Genomic DNA, 24,351 nt, shown 5'->3' with positions numbered 1-24,351 from the left:
AAATATTTATATAAATTCTAAATGATGAAGTCACAGAAACACAATCTTTATTTGCTAACACAGTCATTTAAAACGTTGCTAATGTAATCATAAAATTTATTTGAAGTTGGTACCAGATGGTAATGTTGTAATTTGTAATTTAATAATTAAGAATATATAGTTTAGAGTTATATGGCCGAGATTTTTTAGAGTACTTTTCCAGTGACTCCAGGCAGAATGGTTGTGTGTGAACACATTGCTGGTGAGTGTTGTGTGTGTCTCATACACGGTTGTCCCCCTCCTGTGTCTGACCACGAAACCGTGGTGGGGGTTTCCTTGGCTGTTTGAAGGACTTTAGCTCCCTGACTGGGTCTTCTTCTTTCACTTCCAAACCTACAGCTATCCACTCCTCCCCACGGAAGGCAGCCTACAAATTAAATTTTCTTCATATTATTACGTACATTGTCACTAAAATTTCAATTCCTGACATTTTCATTTAATCACTGCTGAAACAATTTTTTAGGTACAGTGTAAACTCAAACGAATTGTTTTTTTTTCTGTTTTCTCTGGATTCTTGAATGTTAAAGTTCCAAGAAAAATTTAGTCTTAATAACAAGTGTACAACATACAAAACAATACTAATACACACCAAACACATGCCTTACATAAAGAAATGTACATTTAGAAGTAAAACACTTGATGTCCATTAAACATAATGAAATCTATTTAATCTAAGAAGAATCAGTTCCAATCATTTCTCAGTAAAGAAGAGGAATACAATAAGAATATTTCAGTAACAAAAACACAACAATTACATGTAACATTCTCATTGTCCATATATTGTCAAAATCTTTAATTGTTGGCTGTGAATGACTTTTACTATAGTTTACTTCCTTATACACTTACAAACTCCAGTACCGACATGTTTACAAGGGCCTAGTTAAGTGCCTGACAGTGTATTGCATATTTAGGAATATTGGGTACATTTGGTCCTCTGTAAGGGCTGTATATGTTGTATTTTGACAGTATTCCCAGTTCCATTTTTAGGAACATTGACCTAGGCCTTAGGAATGTTTAAAAATCTTTTGCTCATCTGCACAATTACAGTTTAATTATAACCATGTTAATTTTAAGAAATTCTGGCCACCTGGATTTTTAATCTCCAATATGAAAGTGCTGATTGAAAAACAGTGATGACTGATGGGCAGACTAAGTGATCACTGATTGACAGACTCGAGCTCAGTGAAGACTGACCAACAGATTCAGTGATGACTGACCGACAGACTCAGTGATGACTGATGGACAGACTCAGTGATGACAGATGGACAGACTCAGTGATGACTGACGGACAGACTCAGTGATGACAGATGGACAGACTCAGTGATGACTGACGGACAGACTCAGCGATGACTGATGGACAGACTCAGTGATGACTGATGGAAAGACTCAGTGATGACTGATGGACAGATTCAGTGATGACTGACCGACAGGCTCAGTGATGACAGATGGACAGACTCAGTGATGACTGACAGACTCAGTGATGACTGATGGACAGACTCAGTGATGACTGACGGACAGACTCAGCGATGACTGATGGACAGACTCAGTGATGACAGATGGACAGACTCAGTGATGACTGATGGACAGACTCAGTGATGACTGATGGACAGACTCAGTGATGACAGATGGACAGACTCAGTGATGACAGATGGACAGACTCAGTGATGACCGACAGACTCAGTGATGACTGATGGACAGACTCAGTGATGACTGACGGACAGACTCAGCGATGACTGATGGACAGACTCAGTGATGACTGATGGACAGACTCAGTGATGACTGATGGACAGACTCAGTGATGACAGATGGACAGACTCAGTGATGACAGATGGACAGACTCAGTGATGACTGACGGACAGACTCAGCGATGACTGATGGACAGACTCAGTGATGACTGATGGAAAGACTCAGTGATGACTGACCGACAGGCTCAGTGATGACTGACCGACAGACTCAGTGATGACTGATGGACAGACTCAGTGATGACAGATGGACAGACTCAGTGATGACTGACGGACAGACTCAGCGATGACTGATGGACAGACTCAGTGATGACTGATGGACAGACTCAGTGATGACTGACCGACAGACTCAGTGATGACCGACAGACTCAGTGATGACTGATGGACAGACTCAGTGATGACTGATGGACAGACTCAGTGATGACTGACGGACAGACTCAGTGATGACTGACCGACAGACTCAGTGATGACTGATGGGCAGACTCAGTGATGACTGACGGACAGACTCAGCGATGACTGATGGACAGACTCAGTGATGACTGATCGACAGACTCAGTGATGACTGACCGACAGACTCAGTGATGACCGACAGACTCAGTGATAACTGATGGGCAGACTCAGTGATGACTGACGGACAGACTCAGTGATGACTGATGGACAGACTCAGTGATGACTGACCGACAGGCTCAGTGATGACTGATGGACAGACTCAGTGATGACTGACCGACAGGCTCAGTGATGACTGATGGACTCAGTGATGACTGATGGACAGACTCAGTGATGACTGGCCGACAGACTCAGTGATGACTGATGGACAGACTCAGTGATGACTGATGGACAGACTCAGTGATGACTGGCCGACAGACTCAGTGATGACTGACCGACAGACTCAGTGATGACTGACGGACAGACTCAGTGATGACTGACGGACAGACTCAGTGATGGACAGAATCAGTGATGACTGATGGACAGACTCAGTGATGACTGATGGACAGACTCAGTGATGACAGATGGACAGACTCAGTGATGACTGATGGACAGACTCAGTGATGACTGATGGACAGATTCAGTGATGACTGACCGACAGACTCAGTGATGACTGACTGACAGACTCAGTGATGACAGATGGACAGACTCAGTGATGACTGATGGACAGACTCAGTGATGACTGATGGACAGATTCAGTGATGACTGACCGACAGACTCAGTGATGACTGACTGACAGACTCAGTGATGACAGACTGACAGACTCAGTGATGATTGATGGACAGACTCAGTGATGACAGACCGACAGACTCATGATGACTGACCGACAGACTCAGTGATGACTGATGGACAGACTCAGTGATGACTGATGGACAGACTCAGTGATGACTGACCGACAGACTCAGTGATGACTGACGGACAGACTCAGTGATGACTGACCGACAGGCTCAGTGATGACTGATGGACAGACTCAGTGATGACTGACCGACAGACTCAGTGATGACTGATGGACAGACTTAGTGATGACTGATGGACAGACTCAGTGATGACTGCATGATGGACAGACTCAGTGATGACTGACCGACAGGCTCAGTGATGACTGATGGAGACTCAGTAATGACTGACCGACAGACTCAGTGATGACTGATGGACAGACTCAGTGATGACTGATGGGCAGACTCAGTGATGACTGATGGACAGACTCAGTGATGACTGACCGACAGGCTCAGTGATGACTGATGGGCAGACTCAGTGATGACTGATGGACAGACTCAGTGATGACTGATGGACAGACTCAGTGATGACTGACCGACAGGCTCAGTGATGACTGATGGACAGACTCAGTGATGACTGATGGACTCAGTGATGACTGATGGACAGACTCAGTGATGACTGACCGACAGACTCAGTGATGACTGACCGACAGACTCAGTGATGACTGACCGACAGACTCAGTGATGACTGATGGACAGACACAGTGATGACTTATGGACAGACTCAGTGACCGACAAACTCAGTGATGACTGACGGACAGAATCAGTGATGACTGACGGACAGACTCAGTGATGACTGATGGACAGACTCAGTGACCGACAAACTCAGTGATGACTGACCGACAGACTCAGTGATGACTGATGGACAGACTCAGTGATGATTGATGGACAGACTCAGTGATGACTGATGGACAGACTCAGTGATGACTGACCGACAGACTCAGTGATGACTGACCGACAGACTCAGTGATGACTGACCGACAGACTCATATACATGCAGTGATGACTGACGGACAGACTCAGTGATGACTGACGGACAGACACAGTGATGACTGATGGACAGACTCAGTGATGACTGACCGACAGGCTCAGTGATGACTGACCGACAGATTCAGTGATGACTGATGGACAGACTCAGTGATGACTGACCGACAGACTCAGTGATGACTGATGGACAGACTCAGTGATGACTGACCGACAGACTCAGTGATGACTGATGGACAGACTCAGTGATGACTGATGGACAGACTCAGTGATGACTGATGGACAGACTCAGTGATGACTGATGGACTCAGTGATGACTGATGGACAGACTCAGTGATGACTAGCCGTCAGACTCAGTGATGACTGATGGACAGACTCAGTGATGACTGACCGACAGACTCAGTGATGACTGACTGACAGACTCAGTGATGACTGACAGACAGACTCAGTGATGACTGACGGACAGACTCAGTGATGACTGGCCGACAGACTCAGTGATGACCGACCGACAGACTCAGTGATGACTGATGGACAGACTCAGTGATGACTTATAGACAGACTCAGTGATGACTGATGGACAGACACAGTGATGACTGATGGAAAGACTCATATACATGCAGTGATGACTGACGGACAGACTCAGTGATGACTGATGGACAGACTCAGTGATGACTGACGGACAGACTCAGTGATGACTGATGGACAGACTCAGTGATGACTGACGGACAGACTCAGCGATGACTGATGGACAGACTCAGTGATGACTGATGGACAGACTCAGTGATGACTGACGGACAGACTCAGTGATGACTGACCGACAGACTCAGTGATGACTGATGGGCAGACTCAGTGATGACTGACGGACAGACTCAGCGATGACTGATGGACAGACTCAGTGATGACTGATCGACAGACTCAGTGATGACTGACCGACAGACTCAGTGATGACCGACAGACTCAGTGATAACTGATGGGCAGACTCAGTGATGACTGACGGACAGACTCAGTGATGACTGATGGACAGACTCAGTGATGACTGACCGACAGGCTCAGTGATGACTGATGGACAGACTCAGTGATGACTGACCGACAGGCTCAGTGATGACTGATGGACTCAGTGATGACTGATGGACAGACTCAGTGATGACTGACCGACAGACTCAGTGATGACTGATGGACAGACTCAGTGATGACTGATGGACAGACTCAGTGATGACTGGCCGACAGACTCAGTGATGACTGACCGACAGACTCAGTGATGACTGACGGACAGACTCAGTGATGACTGACGGACAGACTCAGTGATGGACAGAATCAGTGATGACTGATGGACAGACTCAGTGATGACTGATGGACAGACTCAGTGATGACTGATGGACAGACTCAGTGATGACTGATGGACAGACTCAGTGATGACTGATGGACAGATTCAGTGATGACTGACCGACAGACTCAGTGATGACTGGCCGACAGACTCAGTGATGACAGATGGACAGACTCAGTGATGACTGATGGACAGACTCAGTGATGACTGATGGACAGATTCAGTGATGACTGACCGACAGACTCAGTGATGACTGACTGACAGACTCAGTGATGACAGACTGACAGACTCAGTGATGATTGATGGACAGACTCAGTGATGACAGACCGACAGACTCAGTGATGACTGACCGACAGACTCAGTGATGACTGATGGACAGACTCAGTGATGACTGATGGACAGACTCAGTGATGACTGACCGACAGACTCAGTGATGACTGACGGACAGACTCAGTGATGACTGACCGACAGGCTCAGTGATGACTGATGGACAGACTCAGTGATGACTGACCGACAGACTCAGTGATGACTGATGGACAGACTTAGTGATGACTTATGGACAGACTCAGTGATGACTGCATGATGGACAGACTCAGTGATGACTGACCGACAGGCTCAGTGATGACTGATGGAGACTCAGTAATGACTGACCGACAGACTCAGTGATGACTGATGGACAGACTCAGTGATGACTGATGGGCAGACTCAGTGATGACTGATGGACAGACTCAGTGATGACTGACCGACAGGCTCAGTGATGACTGATGGGCAGACTCAGTGATGACTGATGGACAGACTCAGTGATGACTGATGGACAGACTCAGTGATGACTGACCGACAGGCTCAGTGATGACTGATGGACAGACTCAGTGATGACTGATGGACTCAGTGATGACTGATGGACAGACTCAGTGATGACTGACCGACAGACTCAGTGATGACTGACCGACAGACTCAGTGATGACTGACCGACAGACTCAGTGATGACTGATGGACAGACACAGTGATGACTTATGGACAGACTCAGTGACCGACAAACTCAGTGATGACTGACGGACAGAATCAGTGATGACTGACGGACAGACTCAGTGATGACTGATGGACAGACTCAGTGACCGACAAACTCAGTGATGACTGACCGACAGACTCAGTGATGACTGATGGACAGACTCAGTGATGATTGATGGACAGACTCAGTGATGACTGATGGACAGACTCAGTGATGACTGACAGACAGACTCAGTGATGACTGACGGACAGACTCAGTGATGACTGACCGACAGACTCATATACATGCAGTGATGACTGACGGACAGACTCAGTGATGACTGACGGACAGACACAGTGATGACTGATGGACAGACTCAGTGATGACTGACCGACAGGCTCAGTGATGACTGACCGACAGATTCAGTGATGACTGATGGACAGACTCAGTGATGACTGACCGACAGACTCAGTGATGACTGATGGACAGACTCAGTGATGACTGACCGACAGACTCAGTGATGACTGATGGACAGACTCAGTGATGACTGATGGACAGACTCAGTGATGACTGATGGACAGACTCAGTGATGACTGATGGACTCAGTGATGACTGATGGACAGACTCAGTGATGACTAGCCGTCAGACTCAGTGATGACTGATGGACAGACTCAGTGATGACTGACCGACAGACTCAGTGATGACTGACTGACAGACTCAGTGATGACTGACAGACAGACTCAGTGATGACTGACGGACAGACTCAGTGATGACTGGCCGACAGACTCAGTGATGACCGACCGACAGACTCAGTGATGACTGATGGACAGACTCAGTGATGACTTATAGACAGACTCAGTGATGACTGATGGACAGACACAGTGATGACTGATGGAAAGACTCATATACATGCAGTGATGACTGACGGACAGACTCAGTGATGACTGATGGACAGACTCAGTGATGACTGACGGACAGACTCAGTGATGACTGATGGACAGACTCAGTGATGACTGATGGACAGACTCAGTGATGACAGATGGACAGACTCAGTGATGACTGACGGACAGACTCAGTGATGACAGATGGACAGACTCAGTGATGACTGACGGACAGACTCAGCGATGACTGATGGACAGACTCAGTGATGACTGATGGAAAGACTCAGTGATGACTGATGGACAGATTCAGTGATGACTGACCGACAGGCTCAGTGATGACAGATGGACAGACTCAGTGATGACTGACAGACTCAGTGATGACTGATGGACAGACTCAGTGATGACTGACGGACAGACTCAGCGATGACTGATGGACAGACTCAGTGATGACTGATGGACAGACTCAGTGATGACTGATGGACAGACTCAGTGATGACTGATGGACAGACTCAGTGATGACTGATGGACAGACTCAGTGATGACAGATGGACAGACTCAGTGATGACAGATGGACAGACTCAGTGATGACAGATGGACAGACTCAGTGATGACCGACAGACTCAGTGATGACTGATGGACAGACTCAGTGATGACTGACGGACAGACTCAGCGATGACTGATGGACAGACTCAGTGATGACTGATGGACAGACTCAGTGATGACAGATGGACAGACTCAGTGATGACAGATGGACAGACTCAGTGATGACAGATGGACAGACTCAGTGATGACTGACGGACAGACTCAGCGATGACTGATGGACAGACTCAGTGATGACTGATGGAAAGACTCAGTGATGACTGACCGACAGGCTCAGTGATGACTGACCGACAGACTCAGTGATGACTGATGGACAGACTCAGTGATGACTGATGGACAGACTCAGTGATGACTGACGGACAGACTCAGCGATGACTGATGGACAGGACTCAGTGATGACTGATGGACAGACTCAGTGATGACTGACCGACAGACCTCAGTGATGACCGACAGACTCAGTGATAACTGATGGACAGACTCAGTGATGACTGATGGACAGACTCAGTGATGACTGACGGGACAGACTCAGTGATGACTGACCGACAGACTCAGTGATGACTGATGGGCAGACTCAGTGATGACTGACGGACAGACTCAGCGATGACTGATGGACAGACTCAGTGATGACTGATCGACAGACTCAGTGATGACTGACCGACAGACTCAGTGATGACCGGACAGACTCAGTGATAACTGATGGGCAGACTCAGTGATGACTGACGGACAGACTCAGTGATGACTGATGGACAGACTCAGTGATGACTGACCGACAGGCTCAGTGATGACTGATGGACAGACTCAGTGATGACTGACCGACAGGCTCAGTGATGACTGATGGACTCAGTGATGACTGATGGACAGACTCAGTGATGACTGGCCGACAGACTCAGTGATGACTGATGGACAGACTCAGTGATGACTGATGGACAGACTCAGTGATGACTGGCCGACAGACTCAGTGATGACTGACCGACAGACTCAGTGATGACTGACGGACAGACTCAGTGATGACTGACGGACAGACTCAGTGATGGACAGAATCAGTGATGACTGATGGACAGACTCAGTGATGACTGATGGACAGACTCAGTGATGACAGATGGACAGACTCAGTGATGACTGATGGACAGACTCAGTGATGACTGATGGACAGATTCAGTGATGACTGACCGACAGACTCAGTGATGACTGACTGACAGACTCAGTGATGACAGATGGACAGACTCAGTGATGACTGATGGACTCAGTGATGACTGATGGACAGATTCAGTGATGACTGACCGACAGACTCAGGATGATGACTGACTGACAGACTCAGTGATGACATGACTGACAGACTCCAGTGATGACTTGATGGACAGACTCAGTGATGAATGACCGGACAGACTCAGTGATGACTGACTGGACAGACTCAGTGATGACTGATGGACAGACTCAGTGATGACTGATGGACAGACTCAGTGATGAATGACCGACAGACTCAGTGATGACTGACGGACAGACTCAGTGATGACTGACCGGAACAGGCCTCAGTGATGACTGATTGGACAGACTCAGTGATGACTGACTGACAGACTCAGTGATGACTGATGGACCAGACTTCAGTGATGACTGATGGAAGACTCAGTGATGACTGCATGGACAGACTCAGTGATGACTGACCGACAGGCTCAGTGATGAATGATGGACAGACTCAGTGATGACTGACCGACAGACTCAGTGATGACTGATGGACAGACTCAGTGATGACTGATGGGCAGACTCAGTGATGACTGATGGACAGACTCAGTGATGACTGACCGACAGGCTCAGTGATGACTGATGGGCAGACTCAGTGATGACTGATGGACAGACTCAGTGATGACTGATGGACAGACTCAGTGATGACTGACCGACAGGCTCAGTGATGACTGATGGACAGACTCAGTGATGACTGATGGACTCAGTGATGACTGATGGACAGACTCAGTGATGACTGATGGACTCAGTGATGATTGACCGACAGACTCAGTGATGACTGACGGACAGACTCAGTGATGACTGATGGACAGACACAGTGATGACTGATGGACAGACACAGTGATGACTGACCGACAGACTCAGTGATGACTGATGGACTCAGTGATGACTGATGGACAGACTCAGTGATGACTGACCGACAGACTCAGTGATGACTGATCGACAGACTCAGTGATGACTGACCGACAGACTCAGTGATGACTGATGGACAGACACAGTGATGACTTATTGACAGACTCAGTGACCGACAAACTCAGTGATGACTGACCGACAGAATCAGTGATGACTGACGGACATACTCAGTGATGACTGATGGACAGACTCAGTGACCGACAAACTCAGTGATGACTGACCGACAGACTCAGTGATGACTGATGGACAGACTCAGTGATGATTGATGGACAGACTCAGTGATGACTGATGGACAGACTCAGTGATGACTGACAGACAGACTCAGTGATGACTGACGGACAGACTCAGTGATGACTGACCGACAGACTCATATACATGCAGTGATGACTGACGGACAGACTCAGTGATGACTGACGGACAGACACAGTGATGACTGATGGAGACTCAGTGATGACTGATTGACAGACTCAGTGATGACTGACCGACAGGCTCAGTGATGACTGACCGACAGATTCAGTGATGACTGATGGACAGACTCAGTGATGACTGACCGACAGGCTCAGTGATGACTGATGGACAGACTCAGTGATGACTGACCGACAGACTCAGTGATGACTGATGGACAGACTCAGTGATGACTGATGGACTCAGTGATGACTGATGGACAGACTCAGTGATGACTAGCCGTCAGACTCAGTGATGACTGATGGACAGACTCAGTGATGACTGACCGACAGACTCAGTGATGACTGACTGACAGACTCAGTGATGACTGACAGACAGACTCAGTGATGACTGACCGACAGACTCAGTGATGACTGGCCGACAGACTCAGTGATGACCGACCGACAGACTCAGTGATGACTGATGGACAGACTCAGTGATGACTGACGGACAGACTCAGCGATGACTGATGGACAGATTCAGTGATGACTGACCGACAGGCTCAGTGATGACTGACAGACAGACTCAGTGATGACTGACCGACAGACTCAGTGATGACTGGCCGACAGACTCAGTGATGACCGACCGACAGACTCAGTGATGACTGATGGACAGACTCAGTGATGACTGACGGACAGACTCAGCGATGACTGATGGACAGACTCAGTGATGACTGATGGACAGACTCAGTGATGACTGATGGACAGACTCAGTGATGACAGATGGACAGACTCAGTGATGACTGACGGACAGACTCAGTGATGACAGATGGACAGACTCAGTGATGACTGACGGACAGACTCAGTGATGACTGATGGAAAGACTCAGTGATGACTGATGGACAGATTCAGTGATGACTGACCGACAGGCTCAGTGATGACAGATGGACAGACTCAGTGATGACTGACAGACTCAGTGATGACTGATGGACAGACTCAGTGATGACTGACGGACAGACTCAGCGATGACTGATGGACAGACTCAGTGATGACTGATGGACAGACTCAGTGATGACTGATGGACAGACTCAGTGATGACAGATGGACAGACTCAGTGATGACTGATGGACAGACTCAGTGATGACTGATGGACAGACTCAGTGATGACAGATGGACAGACTCAGTGATGACAGATGGACAGACTCAGTGATGACCGACAGACTCAGTGATGACTGATGGACAGACTCAGTGATGACTGACGGACAGACTCAGCGATGACTGATGGACAGACTCAGTGATGACTGATGGACAGACTCAGTGATGACTGATGGACAGACTCAGTGATGACAGATGGACAGACTCAGTGATGACAGATGGACAGACTCAGTGATGACTGACGGACAGACTCAGCGATGACTGATGGACAGACTCAGTGATGACTGATGGAAAGACTCAGTGATGACTGACCGACAGGCTCAGTGATGACTGACCGACAGACTCAGTGATGACTGATGGACAGACTCAGTGATGACAGATGGACAGACTCAGTGATGACTGACGGACAGACTCAGCGATGACTGATGGACAGACTCAGTGATGACTGATGGACAGACTCAGTGATGACTGACCGACAGACTCAGTGATGACCGACAGACTCAGTGATGACTGATGGACAGACTCAGTGATGACTGATGGACAGACTCAGTGATGACTGACGGACAGACTCAGTGATGACTGACCGACAGACTCAGTGATGACTGATGGGCAGACTCAGTGATGACTGACGGACAGACTCAGTGATGACTGATGGACAGACTCAGTGATGACTGATCGACAGACTCAGTGATGACTGACCGACAGACTCAGTGATGACCGACAGACTCAGTGATAACTGATGGGCAGACTCAGTGATGACTGACGGACAGACTCAGTGATGACTGATGGACAGACTCAGTGATGACTGACCGACAGGCTCAGTGATGACTGATGGACAGACTCAGTGATGACTGACCGACAGGCTCAGTGATGACTGATGGACTCAGTGATGACTGATGGACAGACTCAGTGATGACTGGCCGACAGACTCAGTGATGACTGATGGACAGACTCAGTGATGACTGATGGACAGACTCAGTGATGACTGGCCGACAGACTCAGTGATGACTGACCGACAGACTCAGTGATGACTGACGGACAGACTCAGTGATGACTGACGGACAGACTCAGTGATGGACAGAATTAGTGATGACTGATGGACAGACTCAGTGATGACTGATGGACAGACTCAGTGATGACAGATGGACAGACTCAGTGATGACTGATGGACAGACTCAGTGATGACTGATGGACAGATTCAGTGATGACTGACCGACAGACTCAGTGATGACTGACTGACAGACTCAGTGATGACAGATGGACAGACTCAGTGATGACTGATGGACAGACTCAGTGATGACTGACCGACAGACTCAGTGATGACTGAATGACAGACTCAGTGATGACAGACTGACAGACTCAGTGATGATTGATGGACAGACTCAGTGATGACAGACCGACAGACTCAGTGATGACTGACCGACAGACTCAGTGATGACTGATGGACAGACTCAGTGATGACTGATGGACAGACTCAGTGATGACTGACCGACAGACTCAGTGATGACTGACGGACAGACTCAGTGATGACTGATGGACAGGCTCAGTGATGACTGATGGACAGACTCAGTGATGACTGACCGACAGACTCAGTGATGACTGACGGACAGACTCAGTGATGACAGATGGACAGACTCAGTGATGACTGATGGACAGACTCAGTGATGACTGATGGACAGACTCAGTGATGACTGACGGACAGAATCAGTGATGACTGACGGACTCAGTGATGACTGACTGACAGACTCAGTGATGACTGACTGATAGACTCAGTGATGATTGATGGACAGACTCAGTGATGACAGACCGACAGACTCAGTGATGACTGATGGACAGACTCAGTGATGACTGATGGACAGACTCAGTGATGACTGATAGACAGACTCAGTGATGACTGATGGACAGACACAGTGATGACTGATGGAAAGACTCATATACATGCAGTGATGACTGACGGACAGACTCAGTGATGACTGATGGACAGACTCAGTGATGACTGACGGACAGACTCAGCGATGACTGATGGACAGACTCAGTGATGACTGATGGACAGACTCAGTGATGACTGATGGACAGACTCAGTGATGACAGATGGACAGACTCAGTGATGACTGACGGACAGACTCAGTGATGACTGATGGACAGACTCAGTGATGACTGGCCGACAGACTCAGTGATGACTGATGGAAAGACTCATATACATGCAGTGATGACTGACGGACAGACTCAGTGATGACTGATGGACAGACTCAGTGATGACTGATGGACAGACTCAGTGATGACAGATAGACAGACTCAGTGATGACTGACGGACAGACTCAGCGATGACTGATGGACAGACTCAGTGATGACTGATGGACAGACTCAGTGATGACTGACCGACAGACTCAGTGATAACTGATGGATAGACTCAGTGATGACTGATGGACAGACTCAGTGATCACTGATGGACAGACTCAGTGATGACTGACCGACAGACTCAGTGATGACTGATGGGCAGACTCAGTGATGACTGACGGACAGACTCAGTGATGACTGATGGACAGACTCAGTGATGACTGACCGACAGGCTCAGTGATGACAGATGGACAGACTCAGTGATGACTGACGGACAGACTCAGCGATGACTGACCGACAGACTCAGTGATGATCGACAGACTCAGTGATAACTGATGGGCAGACTCAGTGATGACTGACGGACAGACTCAGTGATGACTGATGGACAGACTAAGTGATGACTGACCGACAGGCTCAGTGATGACTGATGGACAGACTCAGTGATGACTGACCGACAGACTCAGTGATGACTGATGGACTCAGTGATGACTGATGGACAGACTCAGTGATGACTGGCCGACAGACTCAGTGATGACTGATGGACAGACTCAGTGATGACTGATGGACAGACTCAGTGATGACTGGCCGACAGACTCAGTGATGACTGACCGACAGACTCAGTGATGACTGACGGACAGACTCAGTGATGACTGACGGACAGACTCAGTGATGACTGACGGACAGACTCAGTGATGGACAGAATCAGTGATGACTGATGGACAGACTCAGTGATGACTGATGGACAGACTCAGTGATGACAGATGGACAGACTCAGTGATGACTGATGGACAGATTCAGTGATGACTGACCGACAGACTTAGTGATGACTGATGGACAGACTCAGTGATGACTGATGGACAGATTCAGTGATGACTGATGGACAGACTCAGTGATGACAGATGGACAGACTCAGTGATGACTGATGGACAGACTCAGTGATGACTGATGGACAGATTCAGTGATGACTGACCGACAGACTCAGTGATGACTGACTGACAGACTCAGTGATGACAGATGGACAGACTCAGTGATGACTGATGGACAGACTCAGTGATGACTGATGGACAGATTCAGTGATGACTGACCGACAGACTCAGTGATGACTGACTGACAGACTCAGTGATGACAGACTGACAGACTCAGTGATGATTGATGGACAGACTCAGTGATGACTGACCGACAGACTCAGTGATGACTGACGGACAGACTCAGTGATGACTGACCGACAGGCTCAGTGATGACTGATGGACAGACTCAGTGATGACTGACCGACAGACTCAGTGATGACTGACGGACAGACTCAGTGATGACAGATGGACAGACTCAGTGATGACTGATGGACAGACTCAGTGATGACTGATGGACAGACTCAGTGATGACTGACGGACAGAATCAGTGATGACTGACGGACTCAGTGATGACTGACTGACAGACTCAGTGATGACTGACTGATAGACTCAGTGATGATTGATGGACAGACTCAGTGATGACAGACCGACAGACTCAGTGATGACTGATGGACAGACTCAGTGATGACTGATGGACAGACTCAGTGATGACTTATAGACAGACTCAGTGATGACTGATGGACAGACACAGTGATGACTGATGGAAAGACTCATATACATGCAGTGATGACTGACGGACAGACTCAGTGATGACTGATGGACAGACTCAGTGATGACTGACGGACAGACTCAGTGATAACTGATGGACAGACTCAGTGATGACTGATGGACAGACTCAGTGATGACTGATGGACAGACTCAGTGATGACAGATGGACAGACTCAGTGATGACTGACGGACAGACTCAGTGATGACTGATGGACAGACTCAGTGATGACTGGCCGACAGACTCAGTGATGACTGATGGAAAGACTCATATACATGCAGTGATGACTGACGGACAGACTCAGTGATGACTGATGGACAGACTCAGTGATGACTGATGGACAGACTCAGTGATGACAGATGGACAGACTCAGTGATGACTGACGGACAGACTCAGCGATGACTGATGGACAGACTCAGTGATGACTGATGGACAGACTCAGTGATGACTGACCGACAGACTCAGTGATGACCGACAGACTCAGTGATAACTGATGGATAGACTCAGTGATGACTGATGGACAGACTCAGTGATCACTGATGGACAGACTCAGTGATGACTGACCGACAGACTCAGTGATGACTGATGGACAGACTCAGTGATGACTGACGGACAGACTCAGTGATGACTGATGGACAGACTCAGTGATGACTGACCGACAGGCTCAGTGATGACAGATGGACAGACTCAGTGATGACTGACGGACAGACTCAGCGATGACTGACCGACAGACTCAGTGATGATCGACAGACTCAGTGATGACTGACCGACAGACTCAGTGATGACCGACAGACTCAGTGATAACTGATGGGCAGACTCAGTGATGACTGACGGACAGACTCAGTGATGACTGATGGACAGACTCAGTGATGACTGACCGACAGGCTCAGTGATGACTGATGGGCAGACTCAGTGATGACTGATGGACAGACTCAGTGATGACTGATGGACAGACTCAGTGATGACTGATGGACTCAGTGATGACTGATGGACAGACTCAGTGATGACTGGCCGACAGACTCAGTGATGACTGATGGACAGACTCAGTGATGACTGATGGACAGACTCAGTGATGACTGGCCGACAGACTCAGTGATGACTGACCGACAGACTCAGTGATGACTGACGGACAGACTCAGTGATGACTGACGGACAGACTCAGTGATGGACAGAATCAGTGATGACTGATGGACAGACTCAGTGATGACTGATGGACAGACTCAGTGATGACAGATGGACAGACTCAGTGATGACTGATGGACAGACTCAGTGATGACTGATGGACAGATTCAGTGATGACTGACCGACAGACTTAGTGATGACTGACTGACAGACTCAGTGATGACAGATGGACAGACTCAGTGATGACTGATGGACAGACTCAGTGATGACTGATGGACAGATTCAGTGATGACTGACCGACAGACTCAGTGATGACTGACTGACAGACTCAGTGATGACAGACTGACAGACTCAGTGATGATTGATGGACAGACTCAGTGATGACAGACCGACAGACTCAGTGATGACTGACCGACAGACTCAGTGATGACTGACGGACAGACTCAGTGATGACTGACGGACAGACTCAGTGATGACAGATGGACAGACTCAGTGATGACTGACCGACAGACTCAGTGATGACTGACGGACAGACTCAGTGATGACTGACCGACAGACTCAGTGATGACTGACGGACAGACTCAGTGATGACTGACCGACAGACTCAGTGATGACTGACGGACAGACTCAGTGATGACTGACGGACAGACTCAGTGATGACAGACCGACAGACTCAGTGATGACTGACCGACAGACTCAGTGATGACTGATGGACAGACTCAGTGATGACTGATGGACAGACTCAGTGATGACTGATGGACAGACTCAGTGATGACTGATGGACAGACTCAGTGATGACTGACCGACAGACTCAGTGATGACTGACGGACAGACTCAGTGATGACTGACCGACAGGCTCAGTGATGACTGATGGACAGACTCAGTGATGACTGACCGACAGACTCAGTGATGACTGACGGACAGACTCAGTGATGACAGATGGACAGACTCAGTGATGACTGATGGACAGACTCAGTGATGACTGATGGACAGACTCAGTGATGACTGACGGACAGAATCAGTGATGACTGACGGACTCAGTGATGACTGACTGACAGACTCAGTGATGACTGACTGATAGACTCAGTGATGATTGACGGACAGACTCAGTGATGACAGATGGACAGACTCAGTGATGACTGATGGACAGACTCAGTGATGACTGATGGACAGACTCAGTGATGACTGACCGACAGACTCAGTGATGACCGACAGACTCAGTGATAACTGATGGATAGACTCAGTGATGACTGATGGACAGACTCAGTGATCACTGATGGACAGACTCAGTGATGACTGACCGACAGACTCAGTGATGACTGATGGGCAGACTCAGTGATGACTGACGGACAGACTCAGTGATGACTGATGGACAGACTCAGTGATGACTGACCGACAGGCTCAGTGATGACAGATGGACAGACTCAGTGATGACTGACGGACAGACTCAGCGATGACTGACCGACAGACTCAGTGATGATCGACAGACTCAGTGATGACTGACCGACAGACTCAGTGATGACCGACAGACTCAGTGATAACTGATGGGCAGACTCAGTGATGACTGACGGACAGACTCAGTGATGACTGATGGACAGACTCAGTGATGACTGACCGACAGGCTCAGTGATGACTGATGGACAGACTCAGTGATGACTGATGGACTCAGTGATGACTGATGGACAGACTCAGTGATGACTGGCCGACAGACTCAGTGATGACTGATGGACAGACTCAGTGATGACTGATGGACAGACTCAGTGATGACTGGCCGACAGACTCAGTGATGACTGACCGACAGACTCAGTGATGACTGACGGACAGACTCAGTGATGACTGACGGACAGACTCAGTGATGGACAGAATCAGTGATGACTGATGGACAGACTCAGTGATGACTGATGGACAGACTCAGTGATGACAGATGGACAGACTCAGTGATGACTGATGGACAGATTCAGTGATGACTGACCGACAGACTCAGTGATGACTGACTGACAGACTCAGTGATGACAGATGGACAGACTCAGTGATGACTGATGGACAGACTCAGTGATGACTGATGGACAGATTCAGTGATGATTGACCGACAGACTCAGTGATGACTGACTGACAGACTCAGTGATGACAGACTGACAGACTCAGTGATGATTGATGGACAGACTCAGTGATGACAGACCGACAGACTCAGTGATGACTGACCGACAGACTCAGTGATGACTGATGGACAGACTCAGTGATGACTGATGGACAGACTCAGTGATGACTGATGGACAGACTCAGTGATGACTGACCGACAGACTCAGTGATGACTGATGGACAGACTCAGTGATGACTGACCGACAGGCTCAGTGATGACTGATGGACAGACTCAGTGATGACTGACCGACAGACTCAGTGATGACTGACGGACAGACTCAGTGATGACTGATGGACAGACTCAGTGATGACTGATGGACAGACTCAGTGATGACTGACGGACAGAATCAGTGATGACTGACGGACTCAGTGATGACTGACTGACAGACTCAGTGATGACTGACTGATAGACTCAGTGATGATTGATGGACAGACTCAGTGATGACAGACCGACAGACTCAGTGATGACTGATGGACAGACTCAGTGATGAATGACACTGTGGTTAGTTTTGCTGGGCACCTACAAAATTACATTTCTATCAAGGGTTCCGCTGTTTGCTTGACTGTGTACAGTGTATCTCCTAATTACCATACAAAAGCAACAGACATATTTAAAGTATAAAGATACTCACAACCATGTATATCATGCTTGTGATGAAAAGACACACACCTCCCAGCAGTGTGGCCAGAGTAAAACAAGCAGGCACGCACAATCTGTAACATAAAACAGAAGATCATCAGCATGACTGCAAAACTTTCAAAAATAAAATAACACAGAGGACAATCACCAAAGTAGGACACAGAGGACAATCACCAAAGTATAACACAGAGGACAATCACCAAAGTATGACACAGAGGACAATCACCAAAGTATGACACAGAGGACAATCACCAAAGTATGACACAGAGGACAATCACCAAAGTATAACACAGAGGACAATCACCAAAGTATGACACAGAGGACAATCACCAAAGTAGGACACAGAGGACAATCACCAAAGTAGGACACAGAGGACAATCACCAAAGTATGACACAGAGGACAATCAACAAAGTATAACACAGAGGACAATCACCAAAGTATAACACAGAGGACAATCACCAAAGTAGGACACAGAGGACAATCACCAAAGTATGACACAGAGTACAATCACCAAAGTATGACACAGAGGACAATCAACAAAGTATGACACAGAGGACAATCACCAAAGTAGGACACAGAGGACAATCACCAAAGTAGGACACAGAGGACAATCACCAAAGTAGGACACAGAGGACAATCACCAAAGTAGGACACAGAGGACAATCACCAAAGTAGGACACAGAGGACAATCACCAAAGTATGACACAGAGGACAATCAACAAAGTATGACACAGAGGACAATCACCAAAGTAGGACACAGAGGACAATCACCAAAGTAGGACACAGAGGACAATCACCAAAGTAGGACACAGAGGACAATCACCCAAGTAGGACACAGAGGACAATTACCAAAGTAGGACACAGAGGACAATCACCAAAGTAGGACACAGAGGACAATCAACAAAGTAGGACACAGAGGACAATCACCAAAGTAGGACACAGAGGACAATCACCAAAGTATGGCACAGAGGACAATCACCAAAGTAGGACACAGAGGACAATCACCAAAGTATGACACAGAGGACAATCACCAAAGTAGGACACAGAGGACAATCACCAAAGTATGACATAGAGGACAATCACCAAAGTAGGACACAGAGGACAATCACCAAAGTATAACACAGAGGACAATCACCAAAGTAGGACACAGAGGACAATCACCAAAGTATAACACAGAGGACAATCACCAAAGTAGGACACAGAGGACAATCACCAAAGTAGGACACAGAGGACAATCACCAAAGTATGATTGATTTTCCTAAGATATACATGTAGTACTGTGTTTATCCTGAATAAATCCTGTACAGATAAATATGGTACAGAAAAATAAGATACATATAGACACTGAAACAGAATCACAGACCACTAACAATGAATACAGTGTAATATATATAACAGATTATTCTGCAAACAAATGAACTCTAAAGTAATTAGTGAGTACAACAGTACTAATATGTAAAAACTGTCAAACACACTACAAATGACGTAGTCTCTGTACCAGGCTCTGATCTCATCAATGTTCCGTAACATAAGAAAGTTCCTTAGCTTCAAATTTTCTATAGGCAAGCATTACAGAAGTTAAGGGGAAAATCTTAGTTAAATTATGTTGATAAAATTGGTCCAAGGGGTAATGTCCACTAACAAAGTGGAATAAATCCGGCCTTATCCTTGGTCTCTCTAATGTTCCCATACACAACCCATCTTCACATGTAGGAGTTCTACAATGGCAACAATTGCTCGTCTGTAATATGGCAAGGTTACAATAAAACATCAGAAACCTTTGGATTAGGTTATTTCCTCACTCCTTCAAGACTTGGTGTTACCTGTACCGTAAGTTACACATAAAATAGACTTGGTGTTACCTGTACCGTAAGTTATACATAAAATAGACTTGGTGTTACCTGTACCGTAAGTTACACATAAAATAGACTTGGTGTTACCTGTACCCTAAGTTACACATAAAATAGACTTGGTGTTACCTGTACCGTAAGTTACACATAAAATAGACTCGGTGTTACCTGTACCGTAAGATACACATAAAATAGACTTGGTGTTACCTGTACCGTAAGATACACATAAAATAGACTTGGTGTTACCTGTACCCTAAGTTACACATAAAATAGACTTGGTGTTACCTGTACCGTAAGTTACACATAAAATAGACTTGGTGTTACCTGTACCCTAAGTTACACATAAAATAGACTTGGTGTTACCTGTACCCTAAGTTACACATAAAATGACTTGGTGTTACCTGTACCGTAAGTTACACATAAAATAGACTTGGTGTTACCTGTACCCTAAGTTACACATAAAATACTAACAGAAAATACTATTACTTACATTAGATGCATGATAAATCTAACAAAATAATTGCGAGTGACTGGCCCACAGCAGTTCAGGAATCTTGACATTGGTCTTTGCCACCTGCAGATAATCAGATATCTACATTTTAGTATTATAACATAAAATAATAATACAACTGAAAATTGGCATCTTTAATTTAACACAGGCATGTTTGTTCTCTCCTGCGTGGGCTAGTGAGAATGATCACATATGGATATAGGTAAATCATTTTATATGCAATAGAAACAAAATATATGATCAAAAGCATTTTTGTAAAATATATTCCATTTTAAAGTTTGAGGGTCACTACGATGAAAAGCAGTCTCATTTCTTAGCTACTATAATATGTAAAGTACAGTGCCTGACAAAGTGAATGATTGGTTTCCAAACATGTTAAACATGTATGCATTTATAAGAAGTCAATTAATTAATTAATATTTCTTTTCATATTATGGTATCAATAATATATCTGAAAAAGATCCTCTTAAAAAGATGTACAGTGTATATATATATTTATCTGGGTCTGAAATGTGAAGATTGCTGGTTTCCCTACATACTGATGAGGTCTTACTTTCTTTCCTGAGTAGAATGTCCGGTTTTCCTCTTTCCTCGAGGGTACTCTATTACCAACACAAGAATGCCAGCTATGCTAAATACATGGTAAAGGAAAATAATAGTTGCACTGGTTCAGAATTGTACACATTTTCAATAATCAAACAATTATAAAATTGATCTATTTACAGGATTTACCACTCCTCCTTTATATTCATAGCATTACTGACGAGTCCTATATAGTGAAACAGCTGAACTGTGTCCCTTACATTACTGACAAGTCCAAGATGAACAAAAAGCAACGTTAACTGTATGGTGTCCCTAGCATTGCTGATGAACCCTATAAGGAGAAAACAGCTGTATGATGTCCCTAGCAAACAGCTGTATGATTTCCCTAGCAAACAGCTGTATGATTTCCCTAGCATTACTGATGAGTCATATAAGGAGAAAACAGCTGTATCATGTCCCTAGCATTACTGATGAGTCGTATAAGGAGAAAACAGTTGTATATATGATGTCCCTATACAAAAATGTATTATAGGCAATGACAGAGACAATATACAAAATCTGGAATGATCAATTCATGATAAGATTTACTGCAGTCTCCTAACATGAACATCTTCAGTTCTCATGACTACTGACACTTGTACATTTGGAATATTTTTATATTTAAATGGTCCAACATTAAGGATCCCAAAGGACATTTCATGATGACTTTTACAACTGATGTGTTACCTCAGAGTGGATCAAGCTTTCTCATTTTAAGAAATTCTAAACTGATAAATGATTAACTTGCTTGTCTTAATCTTTAGCTACACGTACTTATAATCTACCCTTTTCAAATGCTGTTATGTAATATGCATAAAGCTGTGAAACTTTTTGTGTTACATAAAAAATAAAAAAATAATTTCATATCATAAGAATCTTAATGTATTCTTATATTTTTGCATTTTTTACCCTATACAACTTTTTGTTGTTGCATATACAGTATGATTAATATCCCAAATAAATATTCTTTATCACTTTCAAAATTAATTTATTGCTTTAAAATTGAGTAAAAATGTTGATATTCATGTCACACACAAATTTAATCTCCTTTATTTTAGCCAAAACTCACTTGAAATAATCATCAATCTCCCTTATTGGTCTCCTGAAAGTATGGCATGCAGCTATAATGTATATACAAGTAGCTAGGTGTCCCTAGCATCACTGATGAGTTCTATAAGGATGTAAAAGCTGTGGGATGTACACAAATGTAGATCTATATTCATCATTCATTGCAACAATTACAATAAACATTGTAATACACATGTATAACCTTCAACGATTAACAACAAAAGTGTCTCTAAGTGTTAACCAATATTGTTAACTTAAAGTGTATATTTTTAATTATATATTACAATCCTATTTCTTCTGTTCATATATTTTGCATGTGTGCAATGTGTCACACTGACCTTTCTAGTGAATCAGATTTTCAAAATACACTGTAAATAAATAGAAAAAAACAACCAAACAGGTGTTGAAACAAACAGCAAAAAATGCTGTTGGTCAATCATAGTATATCCACCATATAACTATCAAATACAACAAAATCTTTCAGTAATACAGGTATGTAGATGAAAGCATTTGTGATTTTTTACATTTACCATCAACAGGCATTGTATCAAAATAATTTTTTTTTATACAGAATTTTTGAATTTCACATCAGCAATATGAAGCGTAAAATAAATCAAGAGAAGAATGATAGGGGTAACTTTTTCAGGAAAGGATACATTCCATAGATTCCAAACTCCCAACCTTTGAATAAACCTGCTACACCAATGGCTCCTCCAGAAATCAAAACTGAAAAATAAGAATTATTAATATTATGCCATGATCATCATTCAAATAACGATGCCACCAATGGATACAGTAGAGAAAAAGTGAAAATGTTAATGCCTACTGAATGCACTAGCTACAGCCTGCTCGTTTGCCCACATCGCCCATTCTATTTGCCGGGTCATGTTTGCTTATTTTTCTTTCAGTCTCTTTCGTTTTGGCAACTGCTCGTTTCCGTGTTTTGTTTTCCGTGTTGTTGCCGGAAGTAAAATCGGAAGT

General features: G+C 45.7%; 1 protein-coding gene across 1 annotated transcript; it reads right to left on the bottom strand.

The window, feature by feature from the left end:
- Positions 1–79: 79 nt before the first annotated feature.
- On the bottom strand, positions 80–24,340 carry LOC117337139 (cytochrome b-245 light chain-like). Its single transcript, XM_033897965.1, has 6 exons — positions 24,197–24,340; positions 24,027–24,096; positions 22,274–22,351; positions 21,700–21,783; positions 19,351–19,432; positions 80–406 (listed from the first exon to the last, which is right to left on the bottom strand). The coding sequence occupies exons 1-6, from the start codon at positions 24,255–24,257 to the stop codon at positions 260–262; spliced, it is 522 nt and encodes a 173-aa protein (XP_033753856.1). The 5' UTR covers positions 24,258–24,340; the 3' UTR covers positions 80–259.
- Positions 24,341–24,351: the final 11 nt, after the last annotated feature.

This window comes from Pecten maximus, chromosome 11 (genome assembly GCF_902652985.1).
Source record: "Pecten maximus chromosome 11, xPecMax1.1, whole genome shotgun sequence".
Lineage (NCBI taxonomy): Eukaryota > Metazoa > Mollusca > Bivalvia > Pectinida > Pectinidae > Pecten > Pecten maximus.
The sequence above is the reverse complement of the archived record's forward strand: the minus strand, read 5'-3'. Positions and strand labels throughout refer to the sequence as shown.